This window comes from Pecten maximus, chromosome 7 (assembly GCF_902652985.1).
Source record: "Pecten maximus chromosome 7, xPecMax1.1, whole genome shotgun sequence".
In the NCBI taxonomy this organism is placed as follows: Eukaryota; Metazoa; Mollusca; class Bivalvia; order Pectinida; family Pectinidae; genus Pecten; species Pecten maximus.
The window spans coordinates 2,635,717-2,648,868 of NC_047021.1; the positions used below are offsets into that span (position 1 = coordinate 2,635,717).

At 36.6% G+C, this 13,152-nt stretch overlaps 1 protein-coding gene across 1 annotated transcript in view; it reads right to left on the reverse strand.

The window, feature by feature from the left end:
• Nucleotides 1–1,238: 1,238 nt before the first annotated feature.
• Nucleotides 1,239–13,152, reverse strand: part of LOC117331325 — a 35,617-nt gene continuing 23,703 nt past the window's right edge. Inside the window, exons 3-5 of the mRNA XM_033889995.1 lie at nucleotides 7,295–7,484; nucleotides 2,552–5,123; nucleotides 1,239–2,490 (exon numbers count right to left, since the gene is read on the reverse strand). Coding sequence (XP_033745886.1) covers nucleotides 5,013–5,123; nucleotides 7,295–7,484 — 301 coding nt within the window. The 3' untranslated portion in view covers nucleotides 1,239–2,490; nucleotides 2,552–5,012. The remainder of the gene's footprint in view (nucleotides 2,491–2,551; nucleotides 5,124–7,294; nucleotides 7,485–13,152) is intronic.

Genomic DNA, 13,152 nt, shown 5'->3' on the forward strand with positions numbered 1-13,152 from the left:
CCTGGGTAATATCCAAAGTATTATCAATCATGCTGCTTTGTAATTTAATACAGAATCTAAATTAGCTACTAAGATGTTTATTGGCCATGTGTGTGAACCATTTTGTGTAGATTGATTTCCTACAGGAAGATGTAACAGGAAACATGAGTATTGTCTGTAGTGTCGTGGACCAGGTGTCTTCTGTCTATACACTACATACTAGTGGCAATGTGTATGGAGCTGGACATGGCAGCCATGATGGATTTAAATTTATTTACAGCCAACTTCTTCTCTATTTCCTGTGATTGAAAATCAAATGAAAAAAATTACCTGATTTACTTATGAGATAGTTGCTTTCATGATATTGAATTGATTTTTGAAATCTAATGTTTGAGGGATGTACATGACTGGTCTATACATTTTTTTTTTTGTATATTTGACATGACATGTTCGTGTGGGTTTATTTATTTATACTATCTGTGTATATACTTCTTAAGAATGTTTTTGTCTGCATGTTCACTAGAGTTTCTAATAAATCATTTACATTATTAACCAAGATACAAACAGATATGTCCATATTCTTTACCAAAAAATCTTCTTCAAACACTTATTTTAAAATTGTAGTTAGCAATTCTAGCAGGCAGATTGTGATTTGATCATAACATATTAGATATAATACCACCAGACTTTTAGGCAGTGGTTGCTTGTCTACACAACTGTTGTTGATCTGTTAAAATAAAGGTTTTGTTTTCAAATTTTAGCTTAATTGTTTACATGGTTTGTTTCCTCACCAAATATTCAGTGTAAAATACAAAGCTGGTGGACATACATCTGTTATACAACAGGAAATCCATCGCTGAATTTTGAATTTGTTAAAAATTTCAGCTCATCTCAAGTCCAAAGGACAAGCGTCTGTCCAACATCCATCAATATGTCCTTTAAATGGCTTAATTCCTTAGTGCCTGAATGGATTTTGATGAAATATGGTCTGTAGCATTATTGGGCAAAGGATATCAAATTAGGAATAAATGAAGAGCGTGGCAATTCTGGGGATCAGCAAATTCTTTAAAATCCTTCACTTCTAAAAATGACAGGATTGGGTCTATGAGAGGCAACTAAAAACTTGGGAAAATATGAACTTCAATAATTATTTACTTAAATTATTAATACTTAATTGGTGTAATATTGATACTTAATTGGTGTAATATTGATACTTACTTGGTACAATAGAAGATCAAAGGAACACCCAAACACATGTATATATTTTTTCCATTTATTGCAAACAATATATATGGAATGTATCACAGAAGTTGGAAGAAGATAAAACAAAGGTAATATAAAATATCATTCGCCACAGAAAAACTGATGCATAGAAACTTAACAGTAGAGCCTGTAATGGTCACACAAAGCTGTCAACACAATAGAAAATTACACAGGTAGCAATAAATATTACTGAATCGCCAAAATAGGTAAAACCCTACAAACTGATTCATTATGGTGACTTTATACAGATGAAACATTTCAGAATTCCATATGTTTCTTCCATTATTATAAAGTATTGGGTTAAATCAGAATGGTCTAAACATCTGTCCAAGCTTGTAGGTCAACATGGATGTACCTCTGAGAAAACCATATCTAAAATTGGCAGGACAAGATTCCACCCACACAAATGAAAATAATCTGGATATAAATGTGTAAACACTGCAGGTAAAACGTTCACTCGTTACCTGTATATAATTCTAAACACAGGTAAAATGTTCACTCGTTACCTGTATATAATTCTAATTACAGGTAAAATGTTCACTCGTTACCTGTATATAATTCTAAACACAGGTAATATGTTCACTCATTATCTGTATATAATTCAAATTACAGGTAAAACGTTCACTCGTTACCTGTATGTAATTCTAAACACAGGTAAAACGTTCACTCGTTACCTGTATGTTGGTAAAAATGTTAATCCTCAGCAAAAATTTTCATACACAACCAAACATACATTACAACTGTTCTTATCGTATCTATAAATGTATGCAGTCTTATTGTAATTTGTTGTGTAATAATTTACAAAAATTTCAAACATTTACGTAAAAATTTAGACTCCAAATTGTTTAAAGTTATCAATTTATATAAAAAGTAAAGATGGCAGATGATATTACTTGTAAAGGAATTCACCAATAGAAATATACTATGAGCACAGGTATGTTGTAAGGACGGATAGGTAAATTAATGTGTGTGTAGCACCTGAGCACAGGTATGTTGTAGGGACGGATAGGTAAATTAATGTGTATTTAGTACCTGAGCACAGGTATGTTGTAAGGACGGATAGGTAAATTAATGTGTATTTAGCACCTGAGCACAGGTATGTTGTAGGGACGGACAGGTAAATTAATGAGTATGTAGTACCTGAGCACAGGTATGTTGTAGGGACGGACAGGTAAATTAATGTGTATTTAGTACCTGAGCACAGGTATGTTGTAGGGACGGACAGGTAAATTAATGAGTATGTAGTACCTGAGCACAGGTATGTTGTAGGGACGGACAGGTAAATTAATGAGTACATTGTATGTAGTACCTGAGCACAGGTATGTTGTAGGGACGGACAGGTAAATTAATGTGTATGTAGTACCTGAGCACAGGTATGTTGTAGGGACGGACAGGTAAATTAATGAGTATGTAGCACCAAATGGAAGTAAACGAAGTGTATACTACATGTTTCAATTAATGAAACATTCAGTTCTTATGGAATTGAAGAAAACGCTCAACAAAACAAAATATGATGACAGTGCAGTGTTTGTAGAATTTATCCTAAAACAGCTGTAATGCTTGTACATATAAACTTGATAATGTTTTAGTTCAGAAAGGTTTATTTTAAGTATAATATGTATTTTATAATAATTTTTAATGTTGTTTGTTCCTTGATCCCGATTAAGAATTTCAAATCGAGCCTTTTGTTTAACATACACCTGATAATTTTTCATTATATGCTCATAAAAGAATAACATATTTAAAGTTTAAATCAGTCAGGTATCAATTAATAGTGTACTCAAAGTCCACAAAATAAAACAATGATATAATATACCTGTACCAGGTTCCCCTCATACACAGCTGTCCATTACAATGATCGGTAGATACATGTAATTAATCTCGGATCTGATTATAAACTGCTGGTGAGCTGCTCGGACATTGTCACATAGTTGGTGTGACACTGCTTAATTTACTCTGAATCATTAACACAAGTTTTAGATATTGAAATTAAATTAATGAAAAAAAAAATATATAGACATTTTAACATATAGTATATAGTAAGGAATTTATAGTTTTAAGAAATATCTTAAATTATGAATACTTGTGATTCAAAGATATTAAAAAAAAAAAATCCTTACAGAATTTCTATACTTTTTAAAATTTTCAATATCTAAAAAATTAAATAATAGATCAGATTAAGGAAACAAAGTATTTATACAAAGTGTTTTGTGTTTTAGTTTGTACTCCTTATAAGTGGCTGTGCTCCTACAGAATAACAGATTAGTACAAAGGGTGGTCTTAATACACAGTTCCACTCTGTGGCTGGAGATTCCAGTCTTAAACAGATCTACACAATAACAATAACAGTTCAAATGCTCGTGTACAAGTTCAATGTTTTAATACTGTAAGTAAATGCTATGATAATTATGGATATTAGATATGATTTATGTTATAACATCACAAACAAGGTATAACACAGGGGCCTGACAGATATATAGTTTAATAAAGTTTTACTCTCCAAGCCCCTGTGATAATGTATTTTCAACAATGAATATAAAACATGAAAAAGTATCGGACAATAAATAGAGTTGAGCAAAAAGATTTGAATAATAAAATTCTAGCTAGATAATTGTTTGGTGAAAAACACTGGTACATACTGAATCAAACACACTACTGTACGAGTTAAAAATAAATATGAAATAATGTATTTTACCTGATAATATCTGACATCCCTATAAAATCTCCCCTATAAGGTCTTCATACACCTCGACTATTTTAAAACTACTTTGTCCATTTCTAGTTTGTACCTTAATACTTTAAATTCTGTAAAGTCAAATTGTCTAACCACCCCATGTGTATAAATTACCACCCCCTGTCTATAATGACCCATCTATAATAACACCTGCCTATAATGACCCCTGCCTATAATAACCCCAGTGCCTATAATGACCCCTGCCTATAATAATCCCTGCCTATAATAACCCCTGTGTATAATGACCCCTGCCTATAATAATCCCTGACTATAATGATCGGTCTATAAAGACCCCTGCTTATAATGACCCCTGTCTATAATGACCGGTCTATAAAGACCCCTGTCTATAATGACCCCTGCCTATAATGATCCCTGCCTATAATAACCGGTCTATAAAGACCCCTGTATATAATGACCGGTCTATAAAGACCCGTCTATAATAACCCCTGTGCATAATGACCCCTGCCTATAATAATCCCTGTCTATAATGACCGGTCTATAAAAACCTGTCCTGGAGCATGATCAAGTTTTACTAGCTTCAGCACTATACACAAAAACTGTGTAGAGTTTGACAATCAGTATTGAAGCAGAAATAGGTCGATTCAAACCAAATGTAGGTCACTGTAAACCCAATTCTTTAACAAACAGTTCAGAGAAGTTCTGTATCGTAATGATCCTATCAATAGAGCACTCTTGTATAGATACTAAATGGTATCGATTACAGCTACTTTATGTAAAACATTTCACGATATAATAATTGAGAGTATTTATACTGATGGTCAGTTCTGTATAGAGTTGTATGTCTCAGATAGATACATTAATGAGGAAAGTTATCAAAAATGTCTCTACTTCTCCAGATGTCACAGGATTCCTTTAGTGCGATGTAATGATAATCCATTGTCACTATATGTCAAAGTCTTTTTGATCCATAGAATAAAATACTATCCAGAACGAGGTGGCTCCTAGAATGGATCAGATCAATGTTTGTAACCAGTGGATCATATCAATACAGAAATTTGTTACTGGCAATGGAGCCTCACTTTAGACTGCATGTCCAGTTGATGGGATTGTAGCGCCCTCTATCTCTGTCTGAACGGTCCTCAATAAACTTATCAACTTTATTGTCACTCCACTTCTCCTCCATTGTCTGTAAAGGAAAACAACATACATTATAGGATATGTACCATAGTCTGGACACTGACCGGTGGTCAGAACATACATTATACATGACTGTCGTGAGGGCAAGCTTGTTGGACCAAATGCATATAACCATAACAAATAAGACAGACAACCAAGTTTAGAATGAAATTGGCCGTTTATTATATATAAACGACAGACCTGGAAATATGGATTTCCAAGCCTGAACCAACATTTAGTACATAACAAAACATTTGGTCCTAGGTGGGGATAAAAATAGAATACAAAAGGAGTCACAGCTCCTATTTACATTTAGTACATAACAAAACATTTGGTCCTAGGTGGGGATAAAAAACGCCCAACCTAGAGTAGATAGAATACAAAAGGAGTCACAGCTCCTATTAAGAAATATACTATGAACGGAAGGAGGAGGGGGTGGAGGCGGATTAAAACAATCTTCCTGAATATATGTAAATAAAACCAGACTGACCTGCTCTGATTGTTCCTCGATTTTCTTTGTTTGTTTTCTGTGCGTAATTGCGCATGCGTAAATATCTTAGTATGACCTCTTGACCATATCCCCCTTCCGTATACAACGCGCGAAATTTAAAGTGATCCAAAATGTGGTAAAACATATAACTCATAAACATAACTATACAATAACAGCTCCTAGCATGTATAAAGTACATTAAAATGTTATTTTAATTATCATTTATACATGACTGTCGTGAGGGCAAGCTTGTTGGACCAAATGCATATAACCATAACAAATAAGACAGACAACCAAGTTTAGAATGAAATTGGCCGTTTATTATATATAAACGACAGACCTGGAAATATGGATTTCCAAGCCTGAACCAACATTTAGTACATAACAAAACATTTGGTCCTAGGTGGGGATAAAAAACGCCACAATGTTGTGCTAGGGAAATTTTCGGGAATTTCCTGGAATTTCCAGAACAACATACCCCACCCACCATAGTCTGGACACTGACCGGTGGTCAGAACATACATTATAGGATATATGTACCATAGTCTGGACACTGACCGGTGGTCACAACATACATTATAGGATATGTACCATAGTCTGGACACTGACCGGTGGTCACAACATACATTATAGGATATGTACCATAGTCTGGACACTGACCGGTGGTCAGAACATACATTATAGGATATGTACCATAGTCTGGACACTGACCGGTGGTCAGAACATGCATTATAGGATATGTACCATAGTCTGGACACTGACCGGTGGTCAGAACATGCATTATAGGATATGTACCATAGTCTGGACACTGACCGGTGGTCAGAACATGCATTATAGGATATGTACCATAGTCTGGACACTGACCGGTGGTCAGAACATGCATTATAGGATAATGTACCGAAGTCTGGACACTGACAGGTCGTCACAACATACATTATAGGATATGTACACTTTGAACCAATTAAAGTCTGGACACTGACCGGTGGTCAGAACATACATTATAGGATATGTACCATAGTCTGGACACTGACAGGTGGTCAGAACATACATTATAGGATATGTACCATAGTCTGGACACTGACCGGTGGTCAGAACATACATTATAGGATATGTACCATAGTCTGGACACTGACCGGTGGTTACAACATACATTATAGGATATGTACCATAGTCTGGACACTGACCGGTGGTCAGAACATACATTATAGGGTATGTACCATAGTCTGGACACTGACCGGTGGTCAGAACATACATTATAGGATATGTACCATAGTCTGGACAGGTCATCACAACATACATTATAGGATATGTACCTTAGTCTGGACACTGACAAGTCGTCACAACATACATTAGGATAATGAGGGGGAGGGGATGCTCCTTCATAAAGAAAAAGACTGGTGTTGATTGGAGGACCTACCTGTTTGTTACTGTCACGGAATGTCTGTAGATATCTGTGTTTCTGTCTATATTTTGACTTGGGACCTACCTGTTTGTTACTGTCACAGAATGTCTGTAGATATCTGTGTTTCTGTCTTTTGACTTGGGACCTACCTGTTTGTTACTGTCACGGAATGTCTGTAGATATTTGTGTTTCTCTCTATCTTTTGACTTGGGACCTTACCTGTTTGTTACTGTCACGGAATGTCTGTAGATATCTGTGTTTCTCTCTATCTTTTGACTTGGGACCTTACCTGTTTGTTACTGTCACGGAATGTCTGTAGATATCTGTGTTTCTTCCTAAAGGCGTCTCTATCGTTTGACTTGTCATTATCATCCTGGGCTAACGCCATCTCACTCTCTTTCTTCTTCTCTTTCACATTTTTCTTCCTCTTGTCCTCGATGTCAGCCATCTGCTGCTTTAGTACATCTCGGAAATGTTTCCTGAAATACAAAGAACCAGATTTATAGGATATGGTGACCGTACAGGACAAAGCTTTTTTTTACCTAAATCAATGGTTTTGTCCGAGGTTTCGATCACATTGATTTCAAGCTAAAACATTGTACACTCAATACCTTTTTACCTATATGCACTACAATGTGTCTCAAGGTTAACTTTCCTTTGATTTATACTCTTGCAAGGTATGTCATAGAGACTTCAAAAAAGTCAATATTTTATTTGTGACCTAAAGGCCGGAATTATTTGTCAGGATTTTATCTGAACAAAATCCCTACAACCACCTTGAACAGCAGTCATTATTTCAGTTGATCAGTCCAAATATATGTCGAGGAAAAAATCTGAAAAAAGTAAGTGAAGACAAATGTTTTATGATTGTTTATCCTATAAATACAGAGGTTCCACAAATGTCCATCCAGAGACAGGTGTATATATATATATAGTAATGTTACCTGATGTCAGACCTAACAAGTTCTACTTACTTGTCGTAGATGTGAGTGGACATTTTATGCCCTGGCAACAATTTAAGTTCCTTTGAAACTTTCTGTGTTTAATGGTCAGCAGACCCAGCAGTATGAGAGTTGCCAGGCTATCGGCTCTACACCCAAGGCCCTACACACAACACTACATACATAGAGAGATATATGTGTACCCTGTATTTGAATAGCTAATACCTAGGTATGTCTTGTCATCCAAGAAGGAGTATAGAGAACAATAGGTACAGAAGGGCACGTCTGTATGTTAGCTTTTTTCTAAGTCAGCATTGTTTGATCAACACTTCTATCAATATGACATGAATTCCGAGTCGGAATAAAGAACTTTAAGGGTATAAAGCCAAGATCTCCAATCAGTTTTTATAAGAGATCAATTAAAGTTTATATCGAGACAATCTGTTACATGTTTTGTTTGATTTGAATGTTATCAACACTTCCAGATCCAAACGTCCTTTGTGAATGTCCAGGGTCCATTCAGTACTTGGATTTAAACATTCCGCCATTTAATCACGACTGACACAAGCTCTATTATATACTCGCGTTATAGTAACGGTGACATTTGGAGATACTTGATATATACCATACTGATTGTGTCACAGGTTTTAATTAGGAGTACTGATTTAGTCACTCGATCTCTAGCTTTGGTACACACAATATCTCTGCAACACAGATCATGAGAAATTGTGTTTGGAGGACCCTGCTGTATACACAGATATACCTGTGGTCCTAATGTAACATGGAGTTAGATTAACCTGGATTGATGTGTTTTGTCAATAACATATATGATCACAATAGAATATTGATGTGTATATTGGAAAAATGAAGTGAACCTGCAAGATCATCTTCATATAGTGTCTATTTCTATACCTAGGCAAGTGTCAAAATACTTATAAATGTCCTATATATAATCCCCTTGGCTGTAATCTAGTAATAGAATATAGTACACAGGTAACATTTATAATTTAGTCATATGTTGATTACAGGTTTTAAACGGGAGTATATCTTCTATATCAACCATAAGCGGACCTATATTCACCATGTTTACACTTCTACCTCTCAACCACAGTCCAGCTAGGTTCTAATAATTAGCTCCAAGGAAGCCTCTCAATCTCCTATAACTTACAGTTGGATTGGTCATGGGCACCTTTTTAAATTTGAATCTTTAAGGAAGGTGTAATAAAAAAAAATTCCCTGCTATGCAGGGGCTCCAACTAGTATAGCTTTCAGCTCGATCTAAGAGATCATCCTACCACTTGGCTAAAGGAAATTACTTCCCAAGCTAGCTACTAAGTCAACCTATTAAATACATTTGGTTTGTTTTTGTTTAACGTCCTATTAACAGCCAGGGTCATTTAATGACGTGCCAGGTTTTGGAGGTGGAGGAAAGCCAGAGTACCCGGAGAAAAACCACCGACCTACGGTCAGTACCTGGCAATTGCCCTCACGTAGGTTTCGAACTCGCAACCCAGAGGTGGAGGGCTAGTGTTAAAGTGTCGGGACACCTTAACCACTCGGCCACCGCAGGCCCCCTATTGAATACAACTGTCCTATTTAACCATATATAGATCTATATATCTACTATAATTTTTTATCACAAGGAAGACCTTAACTAGCTCCATCTCCATTAATTTACCTCACTAAGTTTTTACAAAAAAGTGTGACTGACTTAAAGAACTTTACAGAATTAATGATTTTATGCCAATATTATATTGTAGACACTGGTGAAGAAAGATTGTCTCCCTTTAGAAACCTGGTAATTAATTAGTACAACTGAGTAATTGAGTTGTCAAAAACCTGCCATTTAAAATCAATTCTTCCATTCTGCTACACAACTACAAAGGACTTCAGATTATATACATGTATATAGACAATGATGTACCCTTTATAGGCCTGAAATACCATAGATCCTACATGTCAAGTGAGACAGATCTAAGAGTTGTCTACCTTGGCTCAAGTACAGCCTCTCGGTTTAACTTAACAGATTTACTATATTATGCTTATAAATGGTCAATTAGGTTGAAATTAAAATGCTGAAAGTGTCGACTTTCATAAGCGACTTAAGTTTAACATTACATTTACATTATGCTGACTGGAGTACATTATGTATAAATATATTTATGTAATTATATACTGAGGTCTCAGAAATATTTTTATTGAGAGAAACTTTCTTACAAAACTGACTAATCTGAAGAATTCCTTTTTTTCTGTAAACATATGATAGCTTATCGTATTGTATACAGTTATAAAACAATGATAGTTATCGTATTGTATACAGTTATAAAACAATGATAGCTTATTGTATTGTATACAGTTATACAACAGGAAGTCAGCTGTTGTTCAATACATCAACAAGCTTACTCATTAGTCAGAAATAATGGAACCAATCAGGTACATGTATATCAATAATATAATTAGTTTTTGATGCTGTCCACCATCAGTTTTATTCCCAGTCTGTACCAACTGTTACATCCCCTACAGGACATGAAAAGTCACCTTAATTGTTGCATTAAAATCTTTGTAAAATAAATTGATGTAAACTTTAGATAACCCTACCCCTAACCCAAATATATAATTATTAGTCGATTTTAGACTCTCAGGGCATTGCAATGTTATAATCACTGACTTATCTTGTAATGTAAAACCTAGGAGATCTGTGGCTTTAAATAAAGTGAAATAAGAATATGTTATACTGATGTCATAACAATTATGGACACTCCAGTAAGTATATAAATGTATGTACGGACTCCTAATCATGGACGACTCCAGTAAGTATATAAATGTATGTACGGACTCCTAATCATGGACGACTCCAGTAAGTATATAAATGTATGTACGGACTCCTAATCATGGACGACTCCAGTAAGTATATAAATGTATATACGGACTGACCTAATCATGGACGACTCCAGTAAGTATATAAATGTATATACAGACTCCTAATCATGGACGACTCCAGTAAGTATATAAATGTATATACGGACTGACCTAATCATGGACGACTCCAGTAAGTATATAAATGTATATACAGACTCCTAATCATGGACGACTCCAGTATAAGGCATATGAAATTAACTATCGTACTGATATTTCTTGCTCTTAGTTTATAAGATTTTCAATATATATATATTTAATGTGATATCATTCTGATTCCTGTTTACTTAACTTCATTCCTGTTATCCAACTTTGCTTAATATATGTATCTCCTACAAACGTTAAATTAAAGAAAATTACGAAGAAACAGATGTATAAGTTGTAATTGTAAAGGCAAAGCTCTGAATGGTCCCTATTTATATTGTTAGTTGTGGTACACACTATATAACATGTTCCCCGGAGTAGACGTTTAATCCGCTAATGTACAGGTAGTCAAACCTAGGGGGCCTGGATACCACAGTAAACAGTTAAATCCCTCCTACCATTGGTGTTTATATGGTCAGTCCTGACTTATACCTATAACACAGAAATATAAGTACTATTATGTTCTATCTTTGAGCTTTTTAAATTTCTGTATCAACCCCTAAACACAAAACAAAAATAATGATCACAACCAACAACTGTGAAGGATTAGTATGGGTACCATTACTGGTGTCGGACAGGTCCAAACATTATACCCCATATAATGTTACAAGGCAGGAGCTACAGTCTTTTTATGTTTCATACATTCATATTATACCTTTGATCAGTCTTCACTGTCAAAAATGTATCAGAAGTTTTCTGTTTACCTACCAATCTTCTTTATAGTTATAATTTTTCCCTGTGTCTAAATGATTTTATCAAAGTAATATACCTTTCCTCTGAATTGAAAGTGATATAGTTATTTCTCTGTTAGTTTGTTGAGTTTGCATTGCTCCATGAACGACCAGTCATGTTAAGGTGAGAGTCTTCTGTAGTATCTGGTGGCTACATTACAATAAAACAACATACATCAGAGATCTTTACCATCCAGAGCAACAGAGTTATGTGTCTAATCCAAGGACAACATCAAGATAGTGAAGGATGGTCCACGATCTTGGCTCCCTGAGGAATTACCACCACCTAGACAGTGAAGGATGGTCCACGATCTTGGCTCCCTGAGGAATTACCACCACCAGGACAGTGAAGGATGGTCCACGATCTTGGCTCCCTGAGGAATTACCACCACCAGGACAGTGAAGGATGGTCCACGATCTTGGCTCCCTGAGGAATTACCACCACCAGGACAGTGAAGGATGGTCCACGATCTTGGCTCCCTGAGGAATTACCACCACCTAGACAGTGAAGGATGGTCCACGATCTTGGCTCCCTGAGGAATTACCACCACCTAGACAGTGAAGGATGTCCACGATCTTGGCTCCCTGAGGAATTACCACCACCAGGACAGTGAAGGATGGTCCACGATCTTGGCTCCCTGAGGAATTACCACCACCTAGACAGTGAAGGATAGTCCACGATCTTGGCTCCCTGGGGAATTACCACCACCAGGACAGTGAAGGATGGTCCACGATCTTGGCTCCCTGAGGAATTACCACCACCTAGACAGTGAAGGATAGTCCACGATCTTGGCTCCCTGAGGAATTACCACCACCTAGACAGTGAAGGATGGTCCACGATCTTGGCTCCCTGGGGAATTACCACCACCTAGACAGTGAAGGATAGTCCACGATCTTGGCTCCCTGGGGAATTACCACCACCTAGACAGTGAAGGATGGTCCACGATCTTGGCTCCCTGAGGAATTACCACCACCTAGACAGTGAAGGATGGTCCACGATCTTGGCTCCCTGAGGAATTACCACCACCAGGACAGTGAAGGATGGTCCACGATCTTGGCTCCCTGAGGAATTACCACCACCATGACAGTGAAGGATGGTCCACGATCTTGGCTCCCTGAGGAATTACCACCACCATGACTGTGAAGGATGGTCCACGATCTTGGCTCCCTGAGGAATTACCACCACCAGGACAGTGAAGGATGGTCCACGATCTTGGCTCCCTGAGGAATTACCACCACCAAGACAGTGAAGGATGGTCCACGATCTTGGCTCACTGAGGAATTACCACCACCAGGACAGTGAAGGATGGTCCACGATCTTGGCTCCCTGAGGAATTACCACCACCTAGACAGTGAAGGATGGTCCACGATCTTGGCTCCCTGAGGAATTACCACCACCTAGACAGTGAAGGATG